The sequence below is a fragment of the Chaetodon trifascialis genome, chromosome 4 (genome assembly GCF_039877785.1).
Source record: "Chaetodon trifascialis isolate fChaTrf1 chromosome 4, fChaTrf1.hap1, whole genome shotgun sequence".
Lineage (NCBI taxonomy): Eukaryota > Metazoa > Chordata > Actinopteri > Chaetodontiformes > Chaetodontidae > Chaetodon > Chaetodon trifascialis.
In genome coordinates this window covers 26,160,207-26,171,473 of record NC_092059.1, presented here as the reverse complement: position 1 = coordinate 26,171,473, position 11,267 = coordinate 26,160,207, and the positions used below count along the sequence as shown (strand labels likewise).

At 40.7% G+C, this 11,267-nt stretch overlaps 2 protein-coding genes across 3 annotated transcripts in view; one reads left to right on the top strand and one right to left on the bottom strand.

Annotated features, from left to right (window-relative positions):
* The window catches only part of LOC139330497 (uncharacterized), a 104,391-nt gene extending 97,994 nt beyond the window's left edge, over positions 1-6,397 (top strand). The window contains exons 15-18 of the mRNA XM_070961431.1: positions 158-260; positions 2,935-3,004; positions 3,173-3,276; positions 4,119-6,397. Coding sequence (XP_070817532.1) covers positions 158-260; positions 2,935-3,004; positions 3,173-3,276; positions 4,119-4,329 — 488 coding nt within the window. The 3' untranslated portion in view covers positions 4,330-6,397. The remainder of the gene's footprint in view (positions 1-157; positions 261-2,934; positions 3,005-3,172; positions 3,277-4,118) is intronic.
* Positions 6,398-9,377: 2,980 nt separating this feature from the next.
* The window catches only part of tbl1xr1a (TBL1X/Y related 1a), a 39,927-nt gene continuing 38,037 nt past the window's right edge, over positions 9,378-11,267 (bottom strand). For both annotated transcript variants that reach the window (XM_070961432.1, XM_070961433.1), the window contains 2 exons: positions 10,417-10,518; positions 9,378-10,326 (listed from right to left, as the gene is read on the bottom strand). In XM_070961432.1, the coding sequence (XP_070817533.1) occupies positions 10,300-10,326; positions 10,417-10,518 (129 nt within the window). In that variant the 3' untranslated portion in view covers positions 9,378-10,299. The remainder of the gene's footprint in view (positions 10,327-10,416; positions 10,519-11,267) is intronic.

The following is an 11,267-nucleotide window of genomic DNA, read 5'->3' as shown; positions in this document are numbered from 1 at the left end:
CATCATGTTGAATGGGAGGATATTAGAGTGCTATCAATCTTCTAAATCATCTGTCAGCAAGAGAGCGAATGAGCAAATTTCCCAAAATATTGAAGTACTCCTTTACGCATTAGCTATATAGTGATTTGTGTTGACTGACCGCTTGTGTTTCTTTCAGTTGATGGCCTGGTGAGCTCATTGTGGAGCAACAGACTAGAGTGGCTGTCTAAAGCCTGGGAGCGAAACCTGCCAAACAAACAGCACATCTGCTCAGCAAGAAGGTGAGTACAAAGTGTGAGAAGGGAGTGAAGCTGAAGTGTTTATCTTGCTGGCTGGAAAGAAAGAACCTGGAAAAAAATGTCATCTGATATAATGGTTAATGTCAGAAAGTGACAGCAAATATGAGGGAATAAGTTTGGTGTACCAGGTCCACCACCATCAGCAGCTGATACATAAAAGTAAAGACAGTGTTCACAACAGTAGCATATTGTTTAACCTCTCTTATGATAATCATCACCATTATACAGCCTTACATACGTACCATTGAGGCAACAGGAAACAACATTCCCACAGGGATTTCCACTTATTATAGATGGCTCAAATTAAAGTTGGTCAGAGCTATGCTTGCAATTATATGATATAAATCTGCTTTAAGGAAAGAACAATCACCTCTTACTTAAACTGGCAAGTATTTTGCTTGAACTTATTGTTATGAAGCAAATGTTGACTGCACAATGTAATGGCTAGAGAATAATGACACCATCTGTGTTTAGATTGGTTCCCTACAAGCCTCGCTTTCACTACACAATTTTGTCTGCCACCGGGAACAGTCTCCCGGGAAAATGACAACTGACTGGCAATCCAGTCAGGCTGGTACTGTTTTTTTATCTGCTTTCATGTCTCCAGTATAGACTAAATGAATGAATGAACTCATGCTTTCTCTCCTAGTGTTTTCTTCCACTCTCCCTCCACCCCAATGCAAACCCCAGCTGTAGTTACTTGTTTACATGAAGCTCTAAGCATACTGTACTCCAGATAAAATTTGGACAGTTTCGTATTATGTACTCAGTATCAAGCTTCTTTCTTCTCTCTTATTTCTATAGTGGTGTTGACCATTTCTTTATGGAAATTTGATGTCTGTTCTTTTTCCACTTTAGCAATAATACTGAACTATGTTTTGCCACAAAAAATCCAAAATTTGCTGTACTAAATACTTGTCAAAAGTTGCGGTACTCATCCACATTTTTGTGGAGGCACCTCTGGATGTGGTTTGAGAGGCATTCTAGCCAAATGATGAAATAGTGTATAAACATGTTGCTCCAAGATAAATCCGTCCCATTTGGAAGTCTACCTAGGTTGGTGAAAGTAGCTTCTCCAGGGTCTGTCCCCCGTGATAATGGCAGTTAGCCACTGTTCTCCCCATCTTAAAAAAAAAAAAGAAGGAATAAGCAGCTGTAGATGTTTTACCACATTCGATCATACAGTGGGCGTAACATGCTGTGGTGTTTATGTGATGCTACATTGAGTGATCTGAGGGGATAATCTGCATATGGATGAGGGAGTAGCATGGATGAGAGCTGGTGGAGTCCATGGACAGTTGTTAGCTAACAAGCTGAACTATTTTTCTTAAGCTGCCTAAGTAACTAATGTTATTCTTCTTCTCAGGTTTTTGTAGCAGTTACCAAACAGCTTCAGGTTATTTACCACCACTCTCTGGACTGGAGTAGGGCTGAACCTGATTTGTATGTAACTGAGAAAACCAAGACAAACTGTAATCGGATGTGTGAACTGGCTAATGGAGATGCATACATGTGGCTTAGTGTAAAAGGAAATGGATTCAATTGCACCTGGATTTTATGTGGATATCTGACACTGGGCAAGTGTAACTGGAGCCTGCTGTGTTTACTCAAGTAGTGAGCAGGGCCTTTGTTTACCTCACCTGCTGAAGATACCAGGCCTGTATTTGAGACAAGTTTGTTTTAGAGGCAGGCCTTTATTTCTAATTCCCTCTGTTGAAATTTATTGGTCATATTTTAATATGAATCCTGATTTTCATCCACTCCTCTTTAACCTGTCAAAGTTACTGCTTTACACTGTTAACGCAAACTCAACACTTCCTGTATGTATTTCAAATTAAAAGTCATATAGCATTTCAGTAGGTGGAAACCCTTCAAGTCTTTTATTGTGAAACATTTGCAGGAATGTGTTGTAAAAACAGAAAAAAAATTTCAATGACTTGCAAAGATCCCATAGGCACTTGAAATGTAGCTGCTCTTGTGTGCAACTAACGTGTTAGATGAGTAATAAAAAATGGGAGTTATCCAAAATAGTTTTTTCCACCAGCGTCTATTAGAGACCCAACTTTTATCTGTCTGTGTCAACCATGCCCCCAGCCATCATTTGAGACCCAACTTTTATTTGACTACCACTTTTTAGTCTAGGAACGTTTTTTCTCTTCTCATGTCTCAAAAATGCTTACTTCAAAGACCCTATGGCAGTACAAGTAGGACCCTTTGAGTTTTTTCCATTACTAGCTTCATCATCAATAAAAAGTACTCCAACGCCACCAAGACATTTTTTATGACATTGTCATGCTGCAACCAAAGTTATTACTTCTTTGAAAAATGTTACTGTATTGTCATAATTTTAGTTTAAAGCAAACATAAAATCTGGATTACACTGTTGAGGAAGTTTCCTTCAGGCACAAGTCTTTCAAAGTTTCATGGTTCTTACACCATGGTTCCCAAAAGCCAGTCAATCTATTTCACAGTCTGTTTATTGGCAGGTTCTTTTTTTGTCTTTGCCTACAACTGGCTTTTGGGCCATCCTGCTTTATTATTTAACCTGCAGTCTATTTTATGACTTGGTGCATGGCGTACAATTCAGCTGAAACCATGTTCAGATGTTTGCTTTGATTTGTTAAGCTCACGCTGCTCTTCTCTGTCTTTCTTCCAGCTTGGCTAAAGGATTCGTGTCACTACTTGGATTTAGTGTCATCTTTATCGTGTCAGTCTGTGATCCCAGGGTAAATTATACAATCACACACACACACACACACACACACACACACACGCTAATTAATGGTGATGATTGAAGACAATGAAGAATGATGATGATGATGATGATGATAATGGAGTACTGGGATTCAGCTGAAGTTGGTGGAATTCTGCCACTCACCAGTGTTTTCTTTCAGGGTTTTGTTGTCATGTTGGACAAAGTTGTGTCGTTCTCCCTCAATACTGAAGTTGGACTGTTTGTCTTCATCATGCTGAGAGAATCCAGAGAAGATAGATTCCAGTGAGTGCCTACATGTCATGTTAGAGATTGTACTGTGGCTACTGCTCCTTCAACAACTGCAGCCAGAATGCAGGCGCAGATGTAAAACACTGTTACCTACAGTCACCTCACTTTGACCAATAATGCACACAGCTTAAATCTGTGTTCATCTGTTCATTTGTTACATTTCTGTGGTTTGCTGGCTTTATATTGAGCCTTTACATACTATATTAAGTTCCACATTAAGCCCAGCTCTCATGTGAAAAGCCGTCATTTGAAAACATCTCCTGATTTTCATTTGCATTGAAAGCATACCTTCTGCATATTATGAGTCTTTGTTTATTTGTTTGAGTCTCAGTGTAACTTAGATTTTAGCAATATAGGATTCTTTGCAATTAATTTTGCTGTTATTTTTTTGTTTTTTAGCTGAACATAAGTATCACTTAAGTGTCAATATTAAAGATCTTGAAACACTATTTCACTGGTCTGCAAATTGTTAATAATTTCCAAGTAAGTTTTTTGAAACAAGTTATGTAATTCGGCATTAATTATAGGGAGAAAAGAGATAGTGTTTACTTGCTGCCTTATTCCAATGACGTGCTACTATATCGTTCCCTGTAGAGTGTTTAAGGCAGCAGAAATTGACACACTATGTGGTGAATAAAGTTACTAATAATCAATCCTGAATTTTTATGTGGGCTTAAATGGAGTTTTTATCAAAAGAAATTTCAATTTTCCCTACAATTGCAGCCAAATGCCAAAGTTATTTTCAGCAAACTTCATAGGAAATGATGAATCTGTGAAATAAAGCGTTAGCTTACAGTCAGATTTGGAATAAAATGTCCTCTCTCTCGTCATTTCAGACACCTTGCAGTCCCTCTGCCAGTTGGTGACTGTGTCTTCAGCCTCACTTGGCTGCTGCCTACCTACTTCCTGTTTGCAGTAACCTATGATGTCCTGCAGACCATGGCGGATGTGGCTCATTACCTGCCTTTCTACAGGCACAGTGAGGAACCACACAACTACAGTCTGACGGGAAGTTTAACAGCAGCCAATCTCTCCGTCCTGCTCTGATCCTCAAGCAACCAGATAAGAGACGGACCAGCAGGAGTTGAAATTGCCAAAAAAAAAAAAAAAAAAAGAAGCTTAGCAAGTGCTTTTATATTGTATTCACATGTGTCAAGCTCTTGATACAATTTGAAAATTTAAAGATAAGCATTATTAGTTTTTTTGAAGGCCTTTTTTCTTTTTTGTTCCTTTGCTCTTCAGCTGCTGTGGCCTCCCTGCGCATGCAAACTATATAATTGTTTTTATTAAAATAACCAGTTAACTGGAAACATTATTGTGTGCCAGAGGATTTTCCCACCAGACACATGGGGCCAGATGTATGAACGAGGCGTACGCACAAAAAACACTCATACGCCACAGAAATGTCCACACCTCATCCGTATTTCAGACCAAGTGTACACGTGGTTTTCCAGAACAGTCCATTGGTGGTATTTTCAGGTGAAGATGGAAAAGAAGCTGAAAGACAAAGCACCAAATAGGACAATGGCAATCAAAGTTAAAGGAAAACTATGGCTTATTACAACATGAGTTTCATTTTCACAACTTCAGCTATCGCTTGTATAGTTTATAATAAGGCTGTACTCACCAAATTGCTGAGATCCTGGAACACGGCGGCTAAAAACCAGTCCAGAACCAGTCAGATCATCACTCAGGCTGTAAGTGCACCACACAGTTGGTATGAAATCATGCTGCAGTCTGATGACTGAGATTTCTAAAACAGAACCATGTGAACACACAGCTTTAGAAATCTGATGAGATGCAGAGGTTGAGCCTGATTTTACACGGAGTTTAATGCATCTGGTCCCTGGTGCTGTAGAGCTGTATTTGATACGCCAGTCTTAATGAAGTACTATGTAATAGACTATACAGTAGTTTGAGTCACTAGCAACGCACTATGCGGAGTATACAAATATTTATTTGAATGAAAATGTACATTACTTACTTCACTTGCACTGTATTATCATGAAATTAGTTTAAGAACTGTATTTACTGCTGCTTCATTGTCACATGGTCCCTGACAGGACTCACCTCATCTTCTTCACCACCATTTGTCACCAAAACACTAAACTGCTCGTTTCACAGCTTCCCAACCTTTTTTGCCCCACAAGCCATTTTTAGACCAACAATAGCCTCCTTACCATCAAGCAAATTTGAAGCAAGCTTTTGAAATGTTTGCTTCAAAGGACACAAAAAAGAAAGAAAATGCAAATTAGCTGTTTTTCCATCAGAAGTTGGAGGTATAGGCTATGTTACACATGGCTGTAATAAATGGAGTAGAAGAAGTCGAGGTCGCAAACCAGAAACAAATCCAGCTGTTTGTCAAATTTTGCCATTTCCATCAGGCTTTTCTAATGCGATACTTCAAAATGTGCATAAAAAACTTTGATGGAAACTCAGCGACTGAAGCGACACGTGATGTTCAGCAAGTTTCGCTTCAGGCATGATCTCTATTTATCCTCCCAAAACACAAACAAGCCTTGATATCAAATTCTTTTCTTTATTACGTCGTATTGCTTCATCATGGCCCATTGGCAGATGTTCCAGGCCCAGTACCTGTCTGCAGCCCCGGGCTGGGAACATCTGCTCTGGTGAGCTCCAGTGCTTTCTGTTGACTGCTGTTCCTCTCAGATCTGATGCCAGTCTCGTTTATGTTTTCATCTGCAGCAGGATCATATTCTATATATACAAGAAATCATTTCACTGTGTATTCCAGTTTCTGCAGTCCCATGTCTCCACAGTACATACTAGAGGCTGGAGTGGAGCCACAGGAACGTTTCATTTAAAGCAGACAAAAATCCAAACTGCTGCATCTTCCCTTTATGTGACAAGGTGTAAAACATGCCCTGAGAATGAAGAATGCCTCTTTAGTTTCATCTGCTGTGTACCACAGAAAGCACCAGCACAGGGGAGGTTCAAGCTGAGAGATCAATGTTTTATCAGTTCATTAAAGCCTTTCTTTTTAGCATTTTGACATGAATTAAAACATGGACTCCTTATTGTGGTTAACCCCACAGTGTTAGTTAGCATGTCTACACATACACACACACACAAACAAACAAATAAAAACTCATAACTCTTATCAAAATATATTTTATTCTGGACTTTTGTTTCACTGATCTGATTTGAATGATAACAGATCGATGTGATGCAAGTTGCAGAAAAATAACAGAACAAAAAGGCTTGGAGACCCCGTGGAGAGACGCTGCCGGGCTGACATGATGCTCTGTCATGGTGGCACAGAAAAAGGCTGACTCAGCAACTTTGGCCATTGTTACCCAGACAAACTGTGGCACAGACCTAAGCATGGCATTAACATATTGGAGGAATCGGCCTTGTTGAGATATTTTCAGAACTGAAGTGCTTCAAATACAGGGAAGAAAAAAAAAACAATGAAGTTGTACACAGGACTCTTCATCGAAACACATGAAATCTGTCAGTCCATTCGTAGAATTCTCCAATTTATTCCAGGAGATACAGGAGAAAATAAAGCAGATTTGTGGTTGTACAAACATTTCTCAGAAGCAGACGTGCTCTGGATGCAGATGTAATGTTTTAAACCTCCGAGTGAAGCCAGACTTAAGCTTAAACAAACCAAATTGCTAAAATCCAGTTAACAACATACAGCAATAACTTAATTTTTTGGCTAACCCATGATGATTGTGGAGGATTTAATCAGTGTTTTCACTGAGTCTCAGTCAAATATTAGCAGAGGCTCCAGACACTGAGGTTTAATTCAAGTATGAGAATTATATTTGTGTTTCCATTGTGAAAAAGATATTTCACATACACATTATATTTTATGGAGTGCTTCTGTACTTCCCTAGTGACCAGTGATCAGGTTGTAGACAAGACAGCCAATCAAAAATGACCTAGTTCAGTTATCCATTTGGCTAAAAAATGACCCTGTCACGTTGAACAAGCTGGCACACAAACCTGAGGACGCACAGAGCAGAGATGTGATGAGTGCTCAGAGGCCGGAGAAACACACCGATTGAAAAGAATCTGTTGAAAACGTCCCGTTGAGTCAGACACAAATATAACTCCATATTCAACCCATGACATTAGATCTGCTTCCAGAGACACTTTCTCCACAAAACACCTGCAACTCAACTGCAGCAATGAAAAAAGGGGAACCAGAAAAATTCCCTCGAGTCTTGGCTTGATTGAAAAATTACAATTTTATTCCATTCAAAGGCGTCTTCATCTTTTTTTAATTGTCTTATGTGTAAGCCAAGAAGAGTTCAGGATAAAGTAATTTTCTGGGGGGGAAAATTCCCAAAAAGATTCAAGCAAAAGAAAAAGTAAAACATTTCTTTATTAAAACATAGACAAATTTAGTGGTAATTTGCTCCTGGGAAAACCTCCCAGGCAAGGTGCCTTCAGAATGACAGCTCAGCTCGGTAAGCCTTACATTACAGGGTCAACCTTTACTATCTGCAATAGCATCAAAGTAACAAAAGAAAACCGTTCAAATTTAAAGAACATGGAAATTAACACTGCCAATAAATCATCAGTTCACATTTTTCAAATCTACAAAGAAATTACAAAAATGCAACTTTAAATTTGTCTTTAAAAGAGTATAAAACGTCTTCTCAGTAAGGAACCTCAGAATAAAACGGGAGCAGAAATTTCGGAGGTGAAGAACCAAGAGTGGAGCTGAGGGGGCAGATAAGTTCAAATACTCTGAATGTGCAGCTTGACTATTTCTTTTTTGGCTGTTTTCAATTCACAGAGACCGTCGTGTTGTGGATAAATGACTTTACATTTGACCTTAAGCTACTTCACGTCTCTTTGTCTGGTCTGTTTGTGTCCTTTGACACTTCAGCTGGCTTATAAACAACACAAATGGAGTTATGTGCCCACACGGTGACAACAACCTGTTACTTCAAACAGAGAAAAAAGAAAATGTCCAGATATTGCTTTACTGTTTCTGCTTCGGGGCTCGACTCTGAATGGTGACCTTGTGCCAGGGATCAGCCAGTAAGATTCAACAGGGGAGGGGAATATCTTCACAGGCTGCATTTCCAGGCAGGCTAGCTTTGTTTTTGTGATGTCAGGGGACGACACCCCAGGTCTCTTTGTCTCTTCCTGTGTAGAAGCAGCAGCCCAAAGTCCCACTGAGGCCCTCCTCTCCATGCCACAGACAGTGTTATAAAACAGTAAAAAGATATCAGCAGTTCCAAATTTCAGTTCTAGGTCTCAGCGGCAGAGCTGCTGTGGAATCATTATGTTATTAAACCTTCAACAGAGCAGAGCCAAGGACCAGAAGACGGTGGCCAGTTTGCATGGTTCAGACAAAACCTGGTCCAACTACCATTCAAAAGAATCAGTTTTCTCATTCGTTCATTAAACAGCGACCTCACTGCCTCACACAAGTGTGGATATTTAGAGGCTGGAGGCTTAGCTAAGCCAGCTAGCTTAATACAGCCAAAATCCCTCCCTCTGCAGTGCATTATACATACTACACTGGCTGCCAGTTCATTTGAGCGTATGAATTCAGAGTGACGTATGTATAGCACTCTATAAAAAGCTTCTTTCCGCTAATAATGACTCATATTTGATAGGTACAGTCATGCAACACTACAGTGTCACAGGAGTCCAACCAGCTAATGTAGAATATGAAATGAGGGGTTTCAGGCAGTTTGACAGTCTTGATTCTGTATTTCACGTATAATTCTGATCAGCCACGTGGGCAGAATAAGACGAGCTGATTCAGGCTGCTGGGATAACGTGTGAACGCTCCTTCGCTGAATGCAGTCTGTCATATAACCTGGCTCTGCTCTCTGCGGTTTAAGTCACTGAGATGGTTTCTGCCTCCAGAGCATCAACCTCTGACAATCTGGAACACACTTTTCCACGACCACGCTTTGTGTGTTTGACGATTTGAGGCTGAATCACATTAGAAATGACTCACACAGAGTGACGTGTGAAGGGGAAAACGAACGGCTGGAATCCTACTGGCTGAGTTCAGGATGGGATCTGAGAGGAGACTGTTGCATGGCCTTGAACTCAAAACATTCAGAGTGGAGTTTTTTTTTTTTTCTTCTTTTTTTGTAGCCACACAGGTAACTGCTATGGCTGAAGAGTCCAGAGAGGAGAGCTGGGGTGAAACATCTAGATCAAATAGTGCACAGAGGAGCTGTTTTTAAAGCATCTAGACGTACATCATCTGTGTCCTGGAGTGGGTGGATGAATGAGGGGAATCCAGAGTTTTTCCTCCGGAGAAGACGACGCGTGAGTTACTGCATTTCGAGGTTAACCGTATGATCCACTGACAGCTGCAGAAAGCACGACTGAAACACACGAAAGAAAAGCCTGTAGGTTTACCACATTGGCTTGAAATCATTATGAGGACACTGTTTGGAGAACTGTTTGGTGTGCGTGTCTACTGTGTTTGGATGTTCGGTGACCTGGCCAGCCCCTGCCCCCTCCCCCAAAGATAAAAAATATAAAAACATTGAAACAAGAGATCTGAAATTTAAAAAAACTAAGTGCCATCCTATTTTATGGTGGAGAAGTTGATATGTCTGCACAATGAGATCCAACTAGTAACAAAGATCAACACTTTTTTCACTGTTTTTCATTTTGATGACGATGAGCATGGTTTAAAGATCAAAAAAAGCTAAATAGCTTCCAAATTTTGGTACATATACGGATCTGTAACTTTTTTTTGTCTATCAGTTTTTTCTTTTTTTCACTGCGTCCCATCTGCATCTCTGTAAGAGTCTGCACAGATAGAGAGGGGCGCGTCCATCCGCCCGATTATCCGTCCGTCCGTCTGTCCGTCCATCTGTTCATTCCTGTGTCTGGACCTGCTGTGTCGGGTGCTTGCTTCCTGTTCCTGTTTCCTGCTTCCTGTCTGTCGGTGGGCGGGGCCATAGTCGTAAGCGTGAGCAGTACGCAGGGCAGGCAGGGACAGTCATTTGGCTATGTACACATTCATGGTCGGTCCATGGCTTCCAACAAACAGCAGCACTATTTCCGAAGGTCTAGTACACACACCTGTGTCAGAAGAGGAAAGACGTCAATCTGTAGGACTGATTGCAAAGCTGGACACCATCTAAACACCCAAACAGTCCTGTGTACACTTACAGATCCGTCTGATGCGCTGGCTCCCACTTTGTCCCCTGCTGCATTCCAGCAAACCTCAAAGATTCCCCCCGTCCCTCTGTAACTGTGGACTAAAGCGCCCGTCTGCAACACAAGAGACAGAAGCAGAGTGAAGCGAGAGGCAATCAGAGAAAAACATGATTTTATGGAAGATGGTGTGCATGAAAGCAAAGAGCCTTTCCCAACAGAGCACAGGAGGCTTTGAACTGCAGTAACTGATTTGTTTGGCCACTTGGGGGCAGCAGTCACGTGTCTCTCCACATATTGAATGTCAGGTAGTCAGAAGGTGGACCTTGACACATCTGAGATGTAGTTTATTTATAAAATATTGACCGGTACAGCTTTAAAGTGCAGCTCTCACAACATCCACTGCTTTTGTCACCAGGTGGTTACAAAACACTTCACATGTAGAAAAACTTGTATATATTCTAAATAACTCAGTGTTTTTATGGCAGGCTTCAGGTCATATTCATATTCAATTTAAACCTCTACTGAGGGGATGGGCGGTGTACTGGTTTTATCACCAGTGTCACAATCTGCCATGACATAAGATAAGATAAGACTTTCTTAATGCCCTGTAGGGGAAATGAGGGTGTTACAGGCAGCAGCAATAGTAACTTACTGTGGCTGTGATAACATGCAGATAGAGGGCTACACATGTGCTCACAGAACTGGAGTTACACCCACTAACTACTGTTTTCCTCACTATAACAGTGACTGCTGTAACAGATGTGGAGGGTAACATTACAAGCAACACAGTCATTTCTCTGTTATTTGCTGCACAAATCATTTTCCTTCAGCCTGATTTGAGGGCCAATACAAAGCAGGATTCA